This window comes from Pteropus medius, unplaced genomic scaffold (assembly GCF_902729225.1).
Source record: "Pteropus medius unplaced genomic scaffold, Ma_sr-lr_union100, whole genome shotgun sequence".
Lineage (NCBI taxonomy): Eukaryota > Metazoa > Chordata > Mammalia > Chiroptera > Pteropodidae > Pteropus > Pteropus medius.
In genome coordinates this window covers 25,685-48,527 of record NW_024344321.1, presented here as the reverse complement: position 1 = coordinate 48,527, position 22,843 = coordinate 25,685, and the positions used below count along the sequence as shown (strand labels likewise).

General features: G+C 38.3%; 2 protein-coding genes across 2 annotated transcripts; both read right to left on the bottom strand.

Annotated features, from left to right (window-relative positions):
- Positions 1-287: 287 nt before the first annotated feature.
- LOC120608096 (olfactory receptor 11H6-like) lies at positions 288-1,280 on the bottom strand. The gene has a single exon (XM_039869890.1). It carries the CDS (start codon positions 1,278-1,280, stop codon positions 288-290), a length of 993 nt encoding a protein of 330 aa, XP_039725824.1.
- Positions 1,281-20,617: 19,337 nt separating this feature from the next.
- On the bottom strand, positions 20,618-21,610 carry LOC120608095 (olfactory receptor 11H6-like). The gene has a single exon (XM_039869889.1). The coding sequence runs from the start codon at positions 21,608-21,610 to the stop codon at positions 20,618-20,620; it is 993 nt and encodes a 330-aa protein (XP_039725823.1).
- Between the last annotated feature and the right edge of the window lie 1,233 nt (positions 21,611-22,843).

Genomic DNA, 22,843 nt, shown 5'->3' with positions numbered 1-22,843 from the left:
TTCATTATCCTACCAGCTAGCATTAAATCAGGAAAGATACATCACAGTAAAAATATGTACACAATAACACCATACAATTAACTCAGTGAGGTTACACTTGTTAAAAATGTTTTATTGAACATTTATCATGAATAAGCTGAACTTGAACTGCTATGGACTGTGAAAAATATGTCTCTTCCTCTACTTAATTGGAAGCTAGAACATGATTTCTTGAAGCTATTCTCTAATGTTGTTATAAGTAATTAAGGTCAGAAGTGCCAGATTCTCCCTCTCTTTCAAGACATGTCTCAGTTTTGGTTAATTCCTAATCCCAGAACTCTCCTTAGGGCATCTTTCATGTCTTTGTTTCGGAGGCTATAGATAAGGGGATTTAAGAGCGGAGTCACAACTGAGTATACCAAAGTGATGACCTTCTGCATTCCTGCTGGGTTCTCTGATGTCGGCCTCACATACATCACCATAAGGGTTCCATAGAACAGGGACACCACCATTAGGTGGGACCCACATGTGGAGAAAGCTTTAGTTCGACCAGCACCAGAGGGAACACGAAACACAGCTCTGAGAACCAGAGTATAAGACCCCAAGATAAAAAGGAAGGGTCCAAAGATGTTCATTGAGGTGACTGTGTAGCAGATAAGCTCAGTAGAAGGAGCAGGGATGCAGGCCAGTGCGAACAATGGGCCTGGGTCACACACAAAGTGATCGATGATGTTGGGTCCACAGAAGGAAAGTTGGGAGATAAGGACAATGGGGACTGGATAGCAAAGAAATCCACTCACCCAGCAAACACAGACCAGGATCAGACAGAACTTCCCAGTCATGATGGAGGGGTAACGGAGTGGGCGGCAGATGGCCAGGTACCTATCATAAGCCATAACTGATAAGAAGAAACACTCTGCTGTGCCCAGTGAGAAAAAGAAATAGAATTGAAGGAAGCAGCCAGTGAAGGAGATGGTCTTGGTATCAGAGAGGATGTTAGCCAACATGTTTGGAATAGTGGTGGAAACGTACCACATCTCTAGGAAGGCAAAGTTTCCCAAGAAGAGGTACATGGGTGTGTGGAGCTGCCTGTCCCATTTGACGGCACAGACAATAGCCCCATTCCCCAGCAGCGTCAGCAGATAGACTACCAGGATTAACGAGAAGAAGAAGTTCTGCATCTCCCTTGGACCAGGGAAACCCAGGAGGACAAACTCAGTCACAAAATGTGTTGTTGTGTTCTGGGATCCCAAAGCTGTTAGAGACACAGAAGCAATTAAGGAGTGAATAGTAATGAACATGTACATTGAGAATGTACATTTTGTCTTCCAAATGACACTTTGAGCTATAGGGGGTGTGATTTATCTCTCTCTTTTGCAGATAATGAAACTGGAGACCAGAGAGACTTAAGGGTTTTTTTCTTTTTATATCAATGTGCAAAGCCAGTAACTCCTAGATACACTGGCCCATTTGGAGATTGGTTTGGAACAAACCTCATTTCATTTCAAATATTTCTATAACCTCCAGTCTCACTGTAAACTTCGGATATATCCTTCTACTTTGAAGCACAGTTGAGTATAAATCTGACACAAAAATAGCTGTAAAGTTGCCTCCATAGTAGGAGTTTCATATGTAGAAGTCCAATAAAAATCAGATAAGCATGTAACTGTGGGTGGGAGTCTCAAGCCTCTTTGCTTTTCTGCTCTCAGAAAGCAGCTGAGAACTCTCAGGGTTTTGTAAAATGGTTTGAAAACCCTCTATCTAGCTCCCTGTAGATCCCATTCTGCTAGGTGGCATCTGGATTTGCTGAACAATTCAGTCCATTTCCATCTTGAGGAGCTCTGGTTCTCTCAAAGTACTTCTTCGTGTTGAGCAAAATCTGTCTCTTTTATTACTTATACACAATGATCTTGGACTCATCCCTTTCAATGAACCTATACAAAAGAAGTCTAATTTTTCTTCCATTATGGTGATGGTGGTGGTGATAGTGGGGCTTAAATAACTGATGCCAGCTACTATGTCCCCTGTACATGATTTCTTTTGGAGGCCACCATTTTCAGTGGCTCGTGTTCCCCGAAGCTGCACCATTCTACATCATGGCTGAAATTTTGAGGTACTTTGCAGCTGATATGTCCACTTTTTTAGTATATAAAACCATGTGCCTTCATTATTTTTTATACTCCTCTTTAATTCCCTTCCCCTGCTTTTACCCTGATCTTGGATATTGCCATTTCCTCTCAAGAATTGGACTCTGAAGGTTGACCGTCTCCTCCCACATGCTCCTGATGTGCACCCGGGGCCTGGCGCACCTGGGGCCTGGCGCACCCGGGTTTGGCACACTCAGGTTTGGCGCACCCGGCATATGGTCCGTGGCTCCACCTGGGATGCAAACCAAGGACCTTCTGCATGTAAAGCAGACGTGCTAATCACTACACTATAGAGCCACCCCATGCCTTCATTTTTGATGGAATTAAGCCCTAAAGGGCATAAATTGTTTATTCATCATCTTATACTTTCCTCAATTGAATAATGGATAGAGTTAAAGTTCAAGATATTTCGCTGGGTAAGCCACCATCGATATTTTAAATATAGTGATATATTGACTACAAAAGTAGGTTAATTGACCATATTATTTACTAATGACACTGTTAAGATACTCACAAAATTGCATCCTTATGCCATGTGTCCAATCTTCAGAGAGCAAGTGGCCTGTTTCTCAGTATTTGATGAAACCTAAAGCAAACCCAGAGGATATATGTTTTATTGCCAAGAAAATTTTGGATATTTGCATTGATTAACAAGATTTCTAGAATGATTACAAAAAATATTCTTTATAATTAACACCTTTTTAATGAAAATCTAAATTTTATCCAAGCAATTTAGTTTAATAGGCTGTAATTATGATGACCATATGTACCAAAATTTCTAATAGAGTTATAATTTCAAATATACTTTTCATAACTATACCTGTGTTTGCCAGGCCAAAGGCTATCATTTTTAGGTAGGAGAATATAGTTAATGTTTTTCGTTTGTTTGTTTGTTTGTTTAGTTTCAAGTATATAGTACATTGGTTAGAGATTTATATAGTTTATGAAACCATCCCTCTGATTGCTCTTTCTCTCCTTTGGTTCCACACCTAGCCATTACATTAATGCCGACTGCATTCCCTTTGCTGTGCTCCCCATACTCTTGACCATCTAAAGGGCTTTTAATTAAAAAAAAATTGAATGCTGAATTTAAATTGTAGCCCATTTTCCATTTACTTATTCATTTAGGCATTTAACAAATGTTTATTCACCATTTACGTTCCTAGAACTGTGGTAGGTTCTCGGGTACGATGATAAACATGAAAAATAAAAGTCTCCCCTTTTGGAACCTATGGTTGAAAACAATTAAGACGGCCACCTACATCTGCAGAGTCATGTCTCTGTGTGACTGAGGTTTCCTTGCACTGTTTTTCACAGCATGTCCAACTGTTAGCCGTGGGCCTGAAAAAAGATACTTATTCCAGTTAGGAATAACTTTGATAAATCCATGTAGTGAGGGTAGTAGAATAATATCAAACTCGATTTGACATAAAGGAGATATTCTGGGCCTTTCAAGACAGTAGACAGAAACATGAGACATGAATTGACTTACTGTACTCACAAGCCAGGAAGTCCTTGGCATCAAGAAGAGAAATATAATTCCAATTCATGAGTTTTGACCTGGAACCAGACCTCGTAAGTCTTAACTCCCACCTAGTCATTTGACTTCATAATGTCCAAGACCTTTTGACATTTGTGCTGCAGTGAAATTTTAGTTCACTGTGGAATATGGGATCAGAGAAAGATGGAAAAATGAATGACACAGATGATTTGAGATCTCACTGCATCTATTTCTACTGCCCTCACATCCAAAGTACACGTATTGTTAGCTCAAATGGTGAATCTTAATCCATGTTGTTCATCTTTCTATTCACTTCAAGTGATGTAATAAATGACCAGTTGGAGAGAAGAGGAGGAACGAGGAGCTTGGGCAATTCTTTCCATAGGAACTGCTAAAGGAGCCAGTTCCTCCTCCATAAACCCCACCACTTGCTGGGGATTTAAGCCACTTGCCCAGGAAAGAGCGCTTTTAGAATTGTAGGTGCAGGGATTCTCCTTCCTTTAAATATTTGTATTTTGAAAGTTAATCTAGAGACGAATCCAAAGGACAAGAGAGTCTGCTCGCCTACTTCTTTGTCAATATTCATTTGTCATTTTCCAACAACTCTGAAAAAATAACAGCCTGCATTAATTGCTTTGCTGAAGGATATTATTCAATCAAAACTTCACTCACTAATATTAGAAACTAAGTGATACAAGACTCAGGCTGCTGAAGGAAATTTCATGTTCTCCCACCCCCCGCAAATATCCAAGACATTTGAGCCCCATTTTCCCTAAGTGACTTGTATAGTGTGAACTCTGTGATACCAGAGTGAGCCTTTACTGTGACCATATCACCCTGAGCACTCCTCAGGAATGCAGGGCCTAACAAAAACAAAGGAACAAAGAATTAATGAATTTACCAAAGAACCAGCATAGTCTTAGTGTCTGACAGTAGTTGGTTTACAGGAGCAGTGGTGCACTGATGCATCAGACATACTTGAATGTGTTTCTGGTTCCAAGAGGAAGATGTGAGAGAAACTCTATCCATAAGACTGTTCTCATTATACAATCTAAAAGCTCATTCATAGATGGAGAGCAGTATTGGTGGCTCTAGAAGATTACTTCCTTTAGTATTCTGAAACAAATAAAATGCATTTCCTGTCAGTGATTAAGAGTTTTCAAGTCTCCTCTGAATGGATTTGTAGTTCCCTAATGTGCTCATCGTGAGGCACCTAGTTCCCTGGGCGTGTATCTCTGTGCGTGCATCTAATCCTACCTATTTGTGTTATTTCCCCTAGTGGTTTGAGTAGTGAGACACAAAAGTCACAATAAAAATCCAAGAGAGGCTGGGAAAATTTTCCGTTTTGTGGAGATATCCTTCCTCTAAGGAATCGATCTACCTGGGCTGTGGGGTGCAGGAGAGGAGGGGGTTGGACAAGTTAATGGGAGAGGAGAGAAAGAGAAAATAATATGTGTGTATGTAAAGGTGTGTGAATGTGTGTGTATGTGTGTGTGTGTGTGTGTGTGTGTGATCATCTCGCCAAAGTAGACCAGCTTGATTCTTGGTCCTAAACCTGCAAGCGCTTAAAAAGTTCTTTGTCTCTCCATAGTTTACCAAATTCCGCTATATTCAAAGTAAAGTAAAGAATCTAATTTTTCAATTTCAATTTTAAGTATAGCTTGAACACATTTGCATGAAAAAATTTAGTCCTCTGTTAAGGAGTATGTGATTTGTAATGTTGTTGAATTACATGATACAATACTGGTGAAAATGGAAGTTTAGTGCTGTAAATGGCTCAGAGGTGGGAAGTTTGAATTCTCTTATTGATACCAAGGGAAGAAGAACAAGCAAGACGAGGCACAGAACCTGAAGGGGAGATGAATTCAATCATAGTCGGAGCTCAAGCAGAGAACACTACTGAGGTTTGGAGTGAGGCTGTGTAAGCACAGAGCAGTTTCTCAAACCAGCAGCATTAACATCACTTGAGAACTCATTAAAATGCAAGTTCTCAGAACCCTCCTGGAACTCGTGAGTCAGAAACTCTGAATGTGGGGCCCAGCAATACATTTGAACAAACTTTCAATGTGCATCTGATGCATGCTGAAGTATGAGAACTACTATGTATGTGATGAGGGTGTTAGAGTCCAGGTTAAGGATGGGTATGTTTGAAACAGCTTCTGAGTTTGGGAGCGATTTCAGTAGGATCAGGAATTAATTGAGCATGGTTGGAGAAAGGGTTAAGAATGACAACAAGGATGAATCTTGAGATTATCATGCTAAGCAAAATAAGTCAGACAGAAAAAGTTGAGAACCATATGATTTCTCTTATATGTGGGATATAGAACTGAAAGCAACAAACGAACAAGACAGACAAACAAAAACTGATAGAATAGATGACAGTTTAGTGATTACCACAGGGAAAGCGGGGGAGAGGAAAGAAAGAGCAAAAGGGGTCAAATATATGGTGACAAAAGGAAATTTAACTTTGGGTGGTGAATACACAATGCAATATACATAAACGTATTATTAAATTGTATACTTAAAACCTATATAATTCTATTAACCAATGTTACCTCTATGAATTTAATAAAAAAGGAATGTTTCCAGTAGGGATAATTGGCATGTGAAGCTTAGTTATAGGTGATGTATCTGGAAAAGCAGCGTTGGAGTTAGGCATCTGAGAAGCTTTTGAAAGAGGCCTGGCATGAACTGGGAAACAATGGAGGAGATTATGCAGGCATCATATGAGAGGGAGTGACCTGGGATAAAAGGTGGGCACTGGGTGGGAACGCAGTTGAAACCAAAGAGAGGTGTGGGATAATAGAAATCTAGGACACAGAAAATCTAGATCCTTGCCCAAGCATTTTCAATGAGCTAGAAGAACTTGGTGAGCTGATTTCTTTAAACATTAGATACATGCTCACCTTTCTTGTGTACCCCATAGGGCTGATATAAGAATGGAATGAGATATAGGTATGACGATATTTTGTAAATGTCTGTATAATCATAATAAGATTAAGTGTGGTTCAGGAGCCTCAGGAGTGGATTCCTTAAGTTCCATTATCTCTTAAGATTGTCATGAAAACATTGCAGAAATAGAATTTGCTTCTGTAGGGTCTAGGAAGATTTTCCATTGCTCCTGAGGAAAAGAGCTCCGTGGGTTTTTCCCCTTTCCAAAGGTATATTCTCAAGGACAGGTGACAGATACAAATTCCTTAAAAATGAAACAAAATTCTTTACTTGACATCTCAAAATAAGAGTTTTAAAAATGCCCATGCTTTTCTCTCATCTTTTGTCAATGAAACTGCTATGGGATGACCCTTTTAAAAGTAGACAAAAATTATGTTACTCTGGGATGACCCTTTTAAAAGCAGACAGAATTGTGTTATTCCTCTGCTCAAAACTCTCCAAAGGCTTCCCTCATGCAGAACTGAAAGTTCTGACTGTGGCTTACAGTGTCCTGCACGATTTGGCCTTCTGTTCACTCTGACATCATCTCCAACACTTTCCCCCTTACCTCTTGACTCCAGCCCAACCAACCTCCTTGCTGTTACTTGAACACAATCCTGCCTTAGTATCTTATAGAGAACTTTCTTCCCTCTGCCTGGAATGTTCTTCCCTAAGTTGTCTACTTCACTCATTCTGTCATCTCCTTCAAGCTTTTGCTGTAGTGATGCTTCTCAGTGTGGCATTGCTGATCATCCTATCTAAAATTTCAGGCTTTTCCCCCATACTTCCTGTCCTCTTTCCTCCTTTTTCCATAGTTCTTATCACTCTCTGTTATGCTACATATTTTACTTATTTTTTTCCTGTCTGTCCTCCAGTGGGATGTAAACTAAAAGTGGATAGTGGTTTTTGACTATTTTGGTGATATTGTATCTCTGGTATCTAAAGGAATGCCTAGAACATAGTAAATGCTCAATAAGTTTTGTTGAAAGAATTATTTGTATATTATCTGATGTTAAAACATGTTTCACTTATATAAGCAAGAAAATTCAATCTGTCTCTATCTGGAAGACACTCAGTAATGAAAAGCCATAGAGCTAAGACAGCTTTTTTGTTACTACATCCTTAGGCGTGTATCCATTAGGCATTTAAATTCGATTATTTATTCACCTTTTAAAATATTGGACAATCTTAAGAAATGCCTTGAGTACACCAATAATGATTCACCTGGGATAAGTGCTCTTGTTCTACATTCCACGCCAACTTCCAATAATCAAAGCTAAAATAGCATGAAATAGCTCTGATACAATGTGCACATATCACTATTTACTGGAGTTATCCATGATGAAATTATTGTTGTTACAATTGGTATATAATGTGAAACAACGATATTTAGCTCTGCCAAATTGGTTGAAAGATGAAATTCTGAGGGACCCTGCTAGAAATATGTCCTTTAAAATGTGTGTTGGAGAAGTAGCAGCAGTAAATCAAATCTTTCTTTTTTAAAAAAAATTAATTTATATTTTTTAATAGTAACATTGTTTCAGGTGTACACTTTATCAGTAAGGCAAATATACACTTACGTTGTGTGTTCAACTCCCATAGTTAGATTTCTTTCTTTCACAACAAATTTGACCCCTTTTTCTCCACCTATCTCCCCCACTACCCTTCCTTCTGGTAACTACTAGTCTATAGTCCATGTCCATAAGTCCCTGTTCATTTACTTTTAGGTTTATATTCTACATATAAGTGATATCATATGATTTTCAAATTTTTCTCTCTGGCTTATTTCACTTAGCATGATTATCTTGAAGTCCATCCACGTTGTCGCAAATGACAGCATTTCATCTTTTCTTATGGCTGAGTAATATTCCATTGTATATATGTACCACAACTTTTTTAGCCAATCGTCTATCATAGGACATTTTGGTTGCTTCCATGTCCTGGCCACTGTGAATAATGCTGCTATGAACATTGGTGTACAAATATTTTTTCAGGTATGAGTTTTCAAGTCTATGGGGTAAATACCTAGTAGAGGGATTTCTGGATGATATGGTAGATCAATTCTTAGTTTTTTGAGGAACCTCCATATTGTTTTCCATAGTGGCTGTGCCAATTTGCAGTCCCACCAGCAGTGTATGAGGGTTCCTTTTTCTCCGCATCCCCTCCAGCATTTGTTATTACTTGTCCTGTTGATTATAGCTATTCTAACAGGTGTGAGATGGTATCTCATTATGGTTTTGATTTGCATTTCCCTAATAGCTAGTGATGCTGAGCATCTTTTCATATATTTGTTGGCCATTTGTATGTCCTCTAAGGGAGAAATGCATGCTCAGGTTGGATCGTTTGTTTTTTTTGTTGTTATTGAGTCGTATGAATTCTTTGTATATTTTGGGTATTAGGCCCTTATCGAAGGTGTTGCTGCAAATATATTTTCCCATTCGGATGGTTGTCTCTTTATATTGTTGACGATTTCTTTTGCTGTGCTGAAGCTTTTTACTTTGATGTAGTCCTATTCATTTATTTTAACGTTTACTTCCCTTGCCTTTGAGGTCAAATTCATAAAATCCTCTTGAAGTCCAAGGTCCTTGAGTTTCATTCCTATGTTTTCTTCTATGCATTTTATTGTTTCAGGTCTTTTATTCAGATTCTTAATCCATTTTGAGTTAATTTTGGTGTGTGGTGATAGACAACAGTCTAGTTCCATTGTTTTGCAGGCGGCTTTTCAGTTTTACCAGCACCATTTATTAAAGAGGCTTTCTTTTCTCCACTGTATGTTTTTGGCTTTTGTGTCGAAAATTATTTGCCCATATACACATGGGTTTACTTTTGGACTATTGATTCTGTTTCACTGGTCTGTGTGTCTATATTCCTGCCAATACTGTGCCATTTTGACTACTATGGCTTTGTAGTATAGTTTGAAGTCGGGCAGAGTGATGCCTCCATCCTCATTTTTTTTCTCAGGATGGCTTTGGCAATTCAGGGTCTTTTGTGCTTCCATATAAATCTCATGATTTTTTTGTTCCATTTCTTTAAAAAATGCCAATGGGATTTTGATGGGGATTGCATTAAATCTGTATAATGCTTTAGGTAATATGGTCATTTTAACTATGTTGAGTCTTCCAATCCAAGAACATGGAATATCTTTCCATTTCTTTGTATCTTCTTTGATTTCTTTTAACAGAGTCTTATAGTTTCCATTATATAGGTCCTTCACATGTTTTGTTAGATTTATTTTAGGTATTTTATTTTTTTGTTGCAATTGCAAAAGAAATTATTTTTTCCACTTCTTTTTCTGATACCTAGTCGTTAGGATATAGGAACGCTATGGATTTTTGAACATTGATTTTGTATCCAGAGACTTTACTGTATTTGCTTATCGTTTCTAGTAGTGTTCCTGTGGAGTCTTTAGGGTTTTCTATATGAAGAATCATGTCATCTGCCAATAGTGACAGTTTGACTTCTTCATTTCCTACTTGGATGCCTTTTATATCTTTCTCTTGCCTGATTGCACTCGCTAGGACCTCCAATGTTATATTGAATAACAGTGGTGATAGTGGACAACCTTGCACTGTTCCTGATCTTAGAGTGAAGGTTTTTAGTTTTTCACCATTAAGTATAATGTAACTGAAGGCTGATCATATATGACCTTTATTATATTATGGTATTTTCTTTCTATATCGATTTTGTTAAGTGTTTTGATCATAAATGGATGCTGTATCTTGTTAAAGGCTTTTCTGCATCTATTGATATGATCATAAGATTCTTATTTTTTAATTTGTTTATGTGGCGTATCACATAAACATTGATCGATTTGTGTATGTTGAACCATCCCTTTGCCTCTGGGATGAAGCCTACCTGATGATAGTGTATAATTTTTTTAATATGTTGCTTTATTCAGCTAGTATCTTATTTAGGATTTTTTTATCTGTGTTTATGAGAGATATTGGTCTGTAGTTTTCTTTTTTGTGTGTTATCCTTACTAGGTTTTGATATCAGATCAATATTGGCCTCATAAAATGAGTTGGGAAATACTGCCTCCTCTTCAATTTTTTGGAAGAGTTTGAGGAGAATATGTATTAAATCTTTGAATATTTGGTAGAATTCACTGGTGAAGCCGTCTAGTTCTGGACTTTTACTTTTTGGTAGGTTTTTGATGATTGTTTCAGTTTCCATACTGCTGATCAGTCTCTTTAGATTTCCAGTTCTTGATTCAGTCTAGGAAGGTCGTATTGTTCTAAGTACTAGTCCATTTCTTCTAGGTTATTAAATTTGGTGTTATATACTTTTTCATAGCATTCTTGTATGATCCTTTGTATTTCTGCTATGTCAGCCATTAATTCCCCTCTTTCATCCCTGATTTTGTTTGTGTCCTTTCTCTTTTTTCTTTAGTGAGTCTAGCCAGGGGTTTGTCAATTTTATTAACTTTCTCAAGTCTTTGATGCATTTTTTTTATTGTTTTTGTTTGTTTGTTTTCAATTTCATTTATTTCTGCTCTAATTTTGATTATTTTTCTTTCCTTCTTCTTACTTGAGGCTTCATTTGTTCTTCCTTTTCTCGTTTTTAAAGATGAAACATTAGATTGTTTATTTGGGCTCGTTCTTGTTTTTGGAGATAGGCCTGTAATGATATGAACTTTCCTCTTATGGCTGATTTTGCCGTGTCCCAAATGTTTTGATATGTTATACTATCATTATCATTTGTTTTTATGTATCTCTTGATCTCTCTTTTTATTTCTTCTCTGACCCAGTTATTCTTCAGTAACATGTTGTTTAATCTCCATGTATTTGTGGTTCTTTCCACTTTTTTTTTCATAGTTGATCTCTAGTTTCAAAGCATTATGATCAGATAATATGGTTGGTATGATTTCAACTCCCTTATACTTGTTGAGATTATCTCTGTGTCCCAGTATGTGGTCCATTCTTGAGAATGTTCCACATGCACTCAAGAAGAATGTATAAGCAGCTGTTTTGGGATGAAAGGCTCTGTATATGTTAATTATGTCCAGTTGGTTTAATGTATTATTTAAGGTTATTATTTCCTTATTGATTTTCTGTTTGGATGATCTGTTCATATCCTACAGTGGGGTATTTAGGTCCCCTACTACGATAGTGTTTTGGTCTGTTTCTCCCTTTAGTTCTGTTAGTAATTGCTTTACATATTTCGAGGCTTCTCTGATTGGGAGCATAGATATTAATAAGTGTTATGTCTTCTTGGTGCATGATTCCCTTTATCATTATGAAGTGTCCCTCAGTATCTTTCTTTACCTTTTTTATTTTGAAATCTATTTTTTCTGATATTAGTACCACTACTCCCGCTTTTCTGTGAATGCCATTTGCTTGAAATATCATTTTCCACCCTTTCACTTTGAGTCTATATTTGTCTTTGGAACTGAGATGTGTCTCCTGTAGGCAGCATATAATTGGGTTTTGTTTTTGATCTAATTTCAACTCTGTGCATTTTTATTGGTGAGTTCAGTCCATTTACATTTAGGGTGATTATTGAAATATGAAGTCTTCTTATGGCCATTTTGTCTTTTGCTTTCTGTAGCTCGGTGTTTCCATTGCTTCCTTGTCTTTGTGTTTCTGTTGTTTTTTATTTATTTATTTTTATTTCGGTTGGCTTTTGCGGTTTTCCCTTTGGTTTTTCTTGTTTTATGTTACATACTTTGGTTCTGAATCTTTGGCATGTGGTTACCATTATGAATATACAAAGGATTTTTATATATATATAGTCATTCCTTTTCTTCTGCATGTGCCTTATCTCCATTCCCCTTTGTGAATTTGAATCTTTGAATTCTCCCCCTTTCCATCATTGTTGTCTTAAGTTGTTCATATGCATGCTGAATGTTTAATACTATCTTGCTATAGCATTTTTTTCTTATTAATTAAGCTTTTAACGCCGTGTTCTTAGTAACAATTGACTCCTTTGCTTCTATTTGCCTGATAGTCACTTTACTCCTAGTTATGTATTTTTTTGTCATTTTTTTTCTTAGTTGAGCTGACCCCTTTCAGTATTTCCTGTAGTGCAGGTCTTGTAGTGGAGAATTACCTCAATTTTTGTATGTCTGGAAAGGTCTTTATTTCTCCTCATAGCTAAAGGAGAGCATAGCCAAATACATTATTCTTGGCTAGTAGTTCCTTTCATTTAATATTTTGAAAATTTGATTCTACTCCTTTCTGGCTTGTGCTGAGAAGTCCGATGATAATCTAATGGGTTTTCATTTAGAGGTTACCGTCTTCTTTTACTTGCCTGCCCTGAGAATTCTGTCTTTGTCATTGATTTTTGATAATTAATACAATATGTCTTGGTGAAGGCCTTGTTGAGTTGAGATAATTGGGTGTTCTGTTGACTTCTTGAATTCTACACTCCCGCTCATTCATTAGATTTGGGAAATTCTTGCCCACTATCTGTCTGAAAATGTTTTCTAATTCCTGCTCCTTTTCCTCCTCTTCGAGAATTCCTATTATTCTTATGTTTCCTCTCTTGATAGTATCAACTAGTTCTTGAATTTCTCTTTCATTATTTTTCATTCTTCGGTTTCTCTCTTCTTCCTTCTGATTTGTTTCTAGATTTCTGTTTTTGATATCACAGATCCTTTCCTCCATTTGGTCAACTGTATTTCCCAAGCTTATTATTTCATTTTTCGACTCTTGCAGTATTTTCTTTATCTCCAGAAGATCTATTAAGTTCCTTGTGAGGGTTTCAATCTCCTTGCTAAAGAACTCATTCTGCTCATATAGTTGCTTTTTCAATCCTGGATATCATTGATGTGATTTGTTTTGGCTCTCATTGAGTTTTCTCAGAAGTACCATCCTCAATTCTCTGTTATTTAAGTCTCATATTTCTATGTCTGTAAGCTTATTTTCTAGAGATTTTTCTCTTTCTTTCTGAGATGCCTTGTCACATTGGTTGTTCATGGTGTTTAATGGACTACTTCTCTGCTTGGGCATTAATGGAAATGTATTCTGTTTTTTTTTTTTCCTCAGAAAGAAGATTTATTATATAATGGTCTCTAGCCTGTTGCAAATAAGGTGTTTCTCTTTTGGCTTCCAGTAGGTGGCGTCCAAGCTTCTTGGATCTCTGCTTCATATAAAGTCTTAATAATGTCCTTTTTTTAGTTATAGATGTTTAATTACTCTCACTGCCCTCACTCTCAGTTCCTGTCAGTGTTAGTGACAGTTTCAGTAGCGTTTGCTCAGATTCCCCTTCGGCTCTGCAGTGTTTGATCGCGGAGGGTATGGGGGAGGGGCCCTATGGGTTGGATCTTCAGTACTGCGGCTCTGCCTTGGTTTTGCAACTGCAGCTGGTAAAAATCAGCTGTTGTTTCTCTGCCGTCCTGCTTCTCTGCTTTCTACCCTGATGACTGGGCCTAGCTGCCAGCTGCGTGGAACTCACAGCTTTCCCAGGCAGGGCTGTTCAGGGAACTCACCACACCTTCTCCCCTCTCCCACCTCCTACATGGTGCTTTGGTGGCTGCAAGAGAGGCAGTTTTTTAATTTTTCCTCATCTACCACCTGAACCTGGAGTTCTGACCTGTGGTAGCTCTCATGCGCAGATCCCATGCTCAGACATGCTGGTGTGCAGTTTGGGTGTTTTTTTGTTGAGTTGTAGATGTTCAGCTTATTGTTATTTCAAGGGGAAAAATCCGGAGACATCTCTCACTCCACCATGTTTCTCCTGAAGTTGACTTTAGATTTGTTAGAAAAAGGATGGAGGGCATTTAGGGACTTTTGCTGATATCATATTTGTTTATAATTTTTTTCATTCTTCTAATATACATATCCACATCACTCTATAGATGAATGGAACTATCTGTCTTGTCACTCAGGGTTGGAGCAAAAGGTTATTCCAATTCTATACCTTAGAGTCTCTGCTGATGTTTGCAAGCAACTTCCAACTGTGATCTTGGGCAATTGATTTCATCTTTCTATGTTTCTGTTTCCTCATCGGTGTAACAGAGATACTAATAGTGCCTTCCTCACTGGCTCACCCCTTTAGAGTCTTTGTTGAGTCAGTCACCAGGCATCCAAATATGGACAGGAAGCAGATCTGCATTGTTTTCTTTAGATTTAACCAATTCCCTAGTAATGGAATTAGGTTGTTATCAACATACTGACCAAACTCGTAGCAAAACCACATTTAACCTGTGACTTATTAATTCCAGCTTACCTCATTTCTCTGTCATGTTTGAGTGTCCATTCTATACAACCCTCCTAGTCTGTTACCTTCTTTTATATTTTCAAACCTATAACTGCCATTTTGCTCAGTACTTCTTATTCCATCTTTTTGTTCATAATGGCTCCCTCCCCCTTTTGCATTTGCTTCTTGGTGAATGGAACCATTCTTCACTAAAGAGGCCATTTAGCATTTACTAAAGCCACAAAATGAAAAGTCATTCAAGGCAGTTTCTAATTCCGTCACCTCCCATATGCAATCAATCACAAATCCTATTGATTTTCCCTCCCAAATGTTTTTAACATCTGTCCTGGGCACATAGAAGATCAACGTAAATGCTTTCTTTGTTTGGATGGTCCAGTGGTGGAATAAAGCAGGTACACATATAACCTGGAAAGAAAAATGGGCCTCTATAAGAAGGACTGAGAACCTCATTTTAAGAGGTTCTCTGTCTGAAAGAGTTTGGTGAGGTTCACTCTGGCAATCTAGGTGGTGACATACCACAGCTGGGTCTGGTTTGCAACTCATCAACTCAATCCAGTAATACTTAACTCAATAGTCCCATTATATCATGGTACTTAAAGGAAAATAAATGATAATGTCACGATAATTTGGTTTCAAATACTGTATGACATACTGTGTGCTTTTGGGCAAGTTAACACCTATTTTTCAGGGCTTTTGTGAAAATACTGTTGAATACATATGCTTAGCACAGTTCCTGGAATGTACTGGGATTGTTCCTGGAATATACTGGAAAAATTCATAGCCGTTGTTGTTAATAATAATACTGCCAACAAATATGATTACAGAGTAACGAGGGTAAATTTTTAAGCATAATCATTTAGAAACCTAAATGAAAAAAAAAATAAATTTAAGTGAACCTAAAATGCTAGATTAAAAATTCACTGAGTTCTCATGTATCACACACCAAACATGTGGCCAGTACTTTCTGGTTGCTCAGATTTATTTTACTGACCTCCTTATATGTATGGTACTTAAAAACATACAGCTTGGTTCGATATAAAGGAAGAAGAAATTAAAACATAAGAGCTAGTAATTCAAGATACAGAAAGAAAATGATTAACTTTAATATAATGTGTCTTGGTGAATGCCTTTTTGGGTTGAGATAGTTGAGTGTCCTGTTGACTTTTTGAATTCCAAGCTCCAGCTCATTCCTTAGATTTGTGAAATTCTCATCCACTATTTGTCTGAAAATGCTTTCTAGTTCCTGCTAATTTTCCTCGCCTTCGATAATGCCCATAATTCTTATGTTTCCTCTCCTGATGGTATCAGTAGTTCTTGAAGTTCTCTTTCATTATTTTTCATTCTTCGGTTTCTCTCTTCTTCCTTCTGATTTATTTCTAGATTTCTGTCTTCGATATCACAGATCCTTTCCTCCATTTGGTCGACTCTATTTCCCAAGTTTGCTATTTCATTTTTCAACTCTTGAAGTGTGTTCTTCATCTCCAGAATATCTATTAGGTTCTTTCTGAGAGTTTCAATCTCCTTGCTCTGCTCATGTAGTGGTGTTTTGTTTTGTTTGTTTATTATTATTATTATCATTATTATTATTTATGCCTACAGCACCTGGTCTTCCTAGGTGGTCTCCCATCCAAGTACCAGCCAGGCCTGACCCTGCTTAGCTTCTGAGATCAGACATTGGGTTTGTTCCGGGTGGCATGGCCGTTGACCATGGACTGTGGCTTCACTGGGGCGTGAACCCAGGACCTTCTGTGTGTAACGCAGATGTGCTAACCACTACACTATAGATCCACATCCCATCTCATTGTTCTTTCAATTTCTGAAATTGTTGATATGACTTGTTTTGGAACTTACTGAGTTTTTTCAGAAATACCATCCTGAATTCTCTGTCATTTAAATCTCATATTTCTGTCTGTAAGCTTATTTTCTGGAGATTTTTCTCTTTCTTCCTGAGATGCCTTGTCACCTTGGTTGTTCACGGTGTTTAATGGACTACTTCTCTGCCTGGGCATTAATGGAAGTGTATTCTGCTGTTTTTCCAGAAAAAAGATTTATTATATAAAGGTGTCTCTTTAGCCTGCTGCAAAGAAGGCGCTTTTCTTTTGGTTTCCAGTAGGTGGCATCTAAGCCTCTTGGATCCTGCTTTATATAAAGCCTAAATTAACGCCTTCTTTATTTTCTCGTAGATATTTAATCATGCTCGCTACCCTCAGTTTCGGTCCTTGTCAGTGTTAGCGACAGTCTTGGCAGTGTTTGCTCAGATTCTCCTGGGGCTCCGCAGTGATCAGTCTCGGAGGATATGGAGAAAGGGGCCCTCTGGGTTGGGAGTTGGGTGCTGTGGCTCAGCCTCTGTTTTGCAACTGTGCGGTAAAAATCAACTGTCGTTTCTCTGCCGTCCCACTTCTCTGCCTTCTGTCCTGATGACTGGGCTCTGCCATGGGCCGCCGTGGGAAGCTCACAGCTTTCCCAGGCAGGGCTGTTCAAGGAACCTGCCACTCCTTCTCCCTCCCCCTCCTCCTGCAGGGAGCTCTAGCGGCTATGATAGGCAGCTTCTTTATTTCTTCCAGTCCACTGCCTGACACCTGGGGTTCTGACCTGTGGTAGCTCTTATACACAGATCCCACGCTCAGATATGCTGCTGTGTAGTTTGGGTGTTTTTTGTTAAGTTTTAGATGTTCAGCTTATTGTTGTTTCAAGGGGAGAGATCTGAGGACATCTCTCACTCTGCCATGTTTCCCAGAATCCATTATTGTTTTTTAATGTCACCTGTCCTGACAGTGCCCATGAGTAATGGAATGCACAAAGAGGGGAGAGCTGAAAGAGGAGCTCCCTCTGCCACACCTTTATTTTCTTTTGGTTTCCATTCCAGTGAATGGAGCTAGTTCCATATTGTTTTATTCAAAATACCTGTAAATGTCATACTACTCCCGGTGCACCCAAGTTTTTTGAGATGGGGATGACCTGTGGATGACTTTGGCACCAGTTAGTGAACTTATTTTGGAGAGTGTGAGTTCCATGGTGATATAACTACTCTGAGAGATTTTAAAAATTTTTGTGCTTGAGCTGAAGGAGAAACCAATATTTTTGATGCCCAATCACTTGAGCATATTGAATGAACAAAGGTATAGGGGAATAGGCCCACCTGAGGTGTATAACACAGCAATGCCCATCAGAGAAGATGTCTCCTATGGACCATGAAGCTTTACAAGGAGGTCACGAAGATTCTCTTTTACTGGCTTTAATGTGGAATCACTGTGTGAGAGCTTCATGCATGGCTTACTTTACTTCTTTTGCACCATAAAATTCTAGTAGCCTATTTCCTACAGGGTGTTTTGAAACCATGTGCTAGTTTTAATATATGTGTCATTTTTAGCCACTACTGAGAATTCTCAGGTATCTGAGAATCATGTGATCTTATAACTTTCCATGCTTTCTCTAGGAACCTTCTTACTTCTTGCTTGTGGGTTTCATTAATATTTCTGTAAAGTTGGCCCATAGGGATTATTAAAAATAATGTGCAGCATTTCTCTTGGTCTCGTTAACTTTGTGTTTCTCAAAGAGGATTTGTGATTTTTTGCCATGAGATACACAAAAGTGCAAATTAAATTCCTTTCTGAAGGACAATTTTATTCAAAGAAGATAATTTTGTATTATACCAAATATTTATGTATTATGGAGCAGAAAGTTTAGTTTGTGATAAGCAAATGGGACTATATCAAACTAAAATGTTTTTGCACAACAAAAGAAACAGTCAACAAAATGAAAAGACTACCTACTAAAGAGAAAATATTTGTTTATGATATACCTAATAAGAGGTTAATATCTAAAATATGTCAAGAACTCATACAATTCAACAACCAAAAAAAACAAAAATCCTATTAAAAAATGGGCAGAAGATTTGATTAGTTATATCTTCAGAAAGGAAATACAGATGGCCAAAAGACATATGAAAAGATGCTCAAGATAACTAGTCATCAGAGAAATGCAAATCAAAACCACAATGAGATATCGCCTCACACTTGTTGGAATGACTATTACCAAGAAATCAAAAAAGGATAAGTGTTGGCGAGGGTGTGGACAAAAAGGAACCCTCCTTTTGGACTGGTGCTTCCTCAAAATTAAAAGTGGATCTACCTTTTGACTTTGCAATTGTACTTCTCGATATTTATCCAAAGAAAACCAAAACAGTAATTTGTAAAGACCTATACGTCCCTGTATTCATGGACACACTGTTTACAATAGCGAAGATATAGAAGCAACCTAAATGCCCATCAATAGACAATTGGATAAAGAAGTTATGGTTAATATATACAATAGAATATTACTCAGTCGTGAATAAAATGACGTCTTTCCATTTGCAATGATATGGATGGACGTAGAGGTTATTATGATGAGTGAACTAAGTCAGATAAAGATAAATACCATAGTTTTCACTTATATGTGGGATCTATGAACAAAAAGAACAAACTAATTGAAAACAGACTCACAAACATAGAGGAAAGTCTGGTGATGGCCAGAGGAGTGGGAGTTGGGGACATGGGTGAAAGAGGTGAAGGGTTAAAGAAGTACAAATTAGTAGTTGATAGGTCATGGGGATGGGGAGCGCGGTATAGGGAAAGTAGTCAGCAGTAATGTAATGGCTGTGTAGGGCCAGAGGGGTGATAGAGTAATCGGGAGATTGTTCATAAACTACGTAAATGTCTAACGAATGTACTGTATACTTGAAACTAAAAATAAAATGCTAAAAAAACAAACAAATAAACAAACAAACAAACAAACATATTTTAGAGTTTAGAACAAATCTACAGAAGACCACACTGATGCTTGGGTTAGAATCACCAGCTATAGGAGGAAAAAAAAGATAAAACTTTGAATTTCCAAAAAATATTGTCCCCAAATGCCCCATGTTTTCTGACCATTTTTGGTGATGGAAAGATTTAAGAAACACTGTACTAGAATATTTCCTCATCTAACATCAGCAGGCCTGTCCTTCTGGTACAACCTCTTGGTATGGCCATAACTTAAAGGATTTATTGTCATTTTAAGTAGATTGGACTCTCACCTGATGGTTTTCCTGTTTCAGATTGGTGTTTGGACTCAAAAATAGACTTTGTTCTTGGTATAATTTCTCTAAATACTTTTCTGACTTTGCCCTACAGCTTTCTGAGAGGCATAAAAATATGTTTAGGGCATTGTTATCCCATATGACAAGAAGTGTTGGAGTAGTCACAGTAGATTTGGGGAGGAGGCACTGTGAGTAAATGCCTAATTGGGAGAAAATGCATTTAAGGTAAAATAACAAGATTGAGCATTGTGAAGTGCAGGGCTCAATGGATCAGTATGGGAGAAGACAGCATGGAGCAGTTTATTGAGTGAAGGCTTTGAATGGTAGGAAAAAGAGTTTGTACTTGATCTCCAAGTGATAGAGGTATGAAACTTGCTTTGTTTTTTGTGTGCAAGCCTCGATAATGGAAAATATTTATTGCTGATTTGTTTGTTTGTTTGTTTATTTGTTTGTTTATCTTTTGGTGGCCCCTGGACTCATTGTCTTTAAACATATTTAGTTTCTGAATTTAGAGGATTGAACTCTCACTTGAAAGGCCCAAGGTATATATGCATCTCATTTTCTACCAGTTGGCTTTAAATCAGGAAAGATACATCACAGGAAAAATATGTACATAACACCATACAATTAACTCAGTGAGGTTATACTTGTTAAAAATGTTTTATTGAACATTTATCATGAATAAGCTGAACTTGAACTGCTATGGACTGTGAAAAATATGTCTCTTCCTCTACTTAACTGGGAGCCAGAACATGATTTCTTGAAGCTATTCTCTAATGTTGTTATAAGTAATTAAGGTCAGAAGTGCCAGATTCTCCCTCTCTTTCAAGACATGTCTCAGTTTTGGTTAATTCCTAATCCCAGAACTCTCCTTAGGGCATCTTTCATGTCTTTGTTTCGGAGGCTATAGATAAGGGGATTTAAGAGCGGAGTCACAACTGAGTATACCAAAGTGATGATCTTCTGCATTCCTGCTGAGTTCTCTGAAGTTGGCCTCACATACACCACCATAAGGGTTCCATAGAACAGGGACACCACCATTAGGTGGGACCCACATGTGGAGAAAGCTTTAGTTCGACCAGCACCAGAGGGAACACGAAACACAGCTCTGAGAACCAGAGTATAAGACCCCAAGATAAAAAGGAAGGGCCCAAAGATGATCATTGAGTTTAAGATGTAGCAGATAAGCTCAGTAGAAGGAGCAGGGATGCAGGCCAGTGCAAACAATGGGCCTGGGTCACACACAAAGTGATCGATGATGTTGGGTCCACAGAAGGAAAGTTGGGAGATAAGGACAATGGGGACTGGATAGCAAAGAAATCCACTCACCCAGCAAACACAGACCAGGATCAGACAGAACTTCCCAGTCATGATGGAGGGGTAACGGAGTGGGCGGCAGATGGCCAGGTACCTATCATAAGCCATAACTGATAAGAAGAAACACTCTGCTGTGCCCAGTGAGAAAAAGAAATAGAATTGAAGGAAGCAGCCAGTGAAGGAGATGGTCTTGGTATCAGAGAGGATGTTAGCCAACATGTTTGGAATAGTGGTGGAAACGTACCACATCTCTAGGAAGGCAAAGTTTCCCAAGAAGAGGTACATGGGCGTGTGGAGCTGCCTGTCCCATTTGACGGCACAGACAATAGCCCCATTCCCCAGCAGCGTCAGCAGATAGACTACCAGGATTAACGAGAAGAAGAAGTTCTGCATCTCCCTTGGACCAGGGAAACCCAGGAGGACAAACTCAGTCACAAAATGTGTTGCTGTGTTCTGGGATCCCAAAGCTGTTAGAGACACAGAAGCAATTAAGGAGTGAATAGTAATGAACATGTACATTGAGAATGTACATTTTGTCTTCCAAATGACACTTTGAGCTATAGGGGGTGTGATTTATCTCTCTATTTTGCAGATAATGAAACTGGAGACCAGAGAGACTTAAGGGTTTTTTTCTTTTTATATCAATGTGCAAAGCCAGTAACTCCGAGATTCACTGGTCCATTTGGAGACTGGTTTGGAACAAACCTCATTTCATTTCAAATATTTCTATAAAAGCACATTTGAGTATAAATCTGACACAAAAATAGCTGTAAAGTTGCCTCCATAGTAGGAGTTTCATATGTAGAAGTCCAATAAAAATCAGATAAGCATGTAACTGTGGGTGGGAGTCTCAAGCCTCTTTGCTTTTCTGCTCTCAGAAAGCAGCTGAGAACTCTCAGGGTTTTGTAAAATGGTTTGAAAACCCTCTATCTAGCTCCCTGTAGATCCCATTCTGCTAGGTGGCATCTGGATTTGCTGAACAATTCAGTCCATTTCCATCTTGAGGAGCTCTGGTTCTCTCAAAGTACTTCTTCGTGTTGAGCAAAATCTGTCTCTTTTATTACTTATACACAATGATCTTGGACTCATCCCTTTCAATGAACCTATACAAAAGAAGTCTAATTTTTCTTCCATTATGGTGATGGTGGTGGTGATAGTGGGGCTTAAATAACTGATGCCAGCTACTATGTCCCCTGTACATGATTTCTTTTGGAGGCCACCATTTTCAGTGGCTCGTGTTCCCCGAAGCTGCACCATTCTACATCATGGCTGAAATTTTGAGGTACTTTGCAGCTGATATGTCCACTTTTTTAGTATATAAAACCATGTGCCTTCATTATTTTTTATACTCCTCTTTAATTCCCTTCCCCTGCTTTTACCCTGATCTTGGATATTGCCATTTCCTCTCAAGAATTGGACTCTGAAGGTTGACCGTCTCCTCCCACATGCTCCTGATGTGCACCCGGGGCCTGGCGCACCTGGGGCCTGGCGCACCCGGGTTTGGCACACTCAGGTTTGGCGCACCCGGCATATGGTCCGTGGCTCCACCTGGGATGCAAACCAAGGACCTTCTGCATGTAAAGCAGACGTGCTAATCACTACACTATAGAGCCACCCCATGCCTTCATTTTTGATGGAATTAAGCCCTAAAGGGCATAAATTGTTTATTCATCATCTTATACTTTCCTCAATTGAATAATGGATAGAGTTAAAGTTCAAGATATTTCGCTGGGTAAGCCACCATCG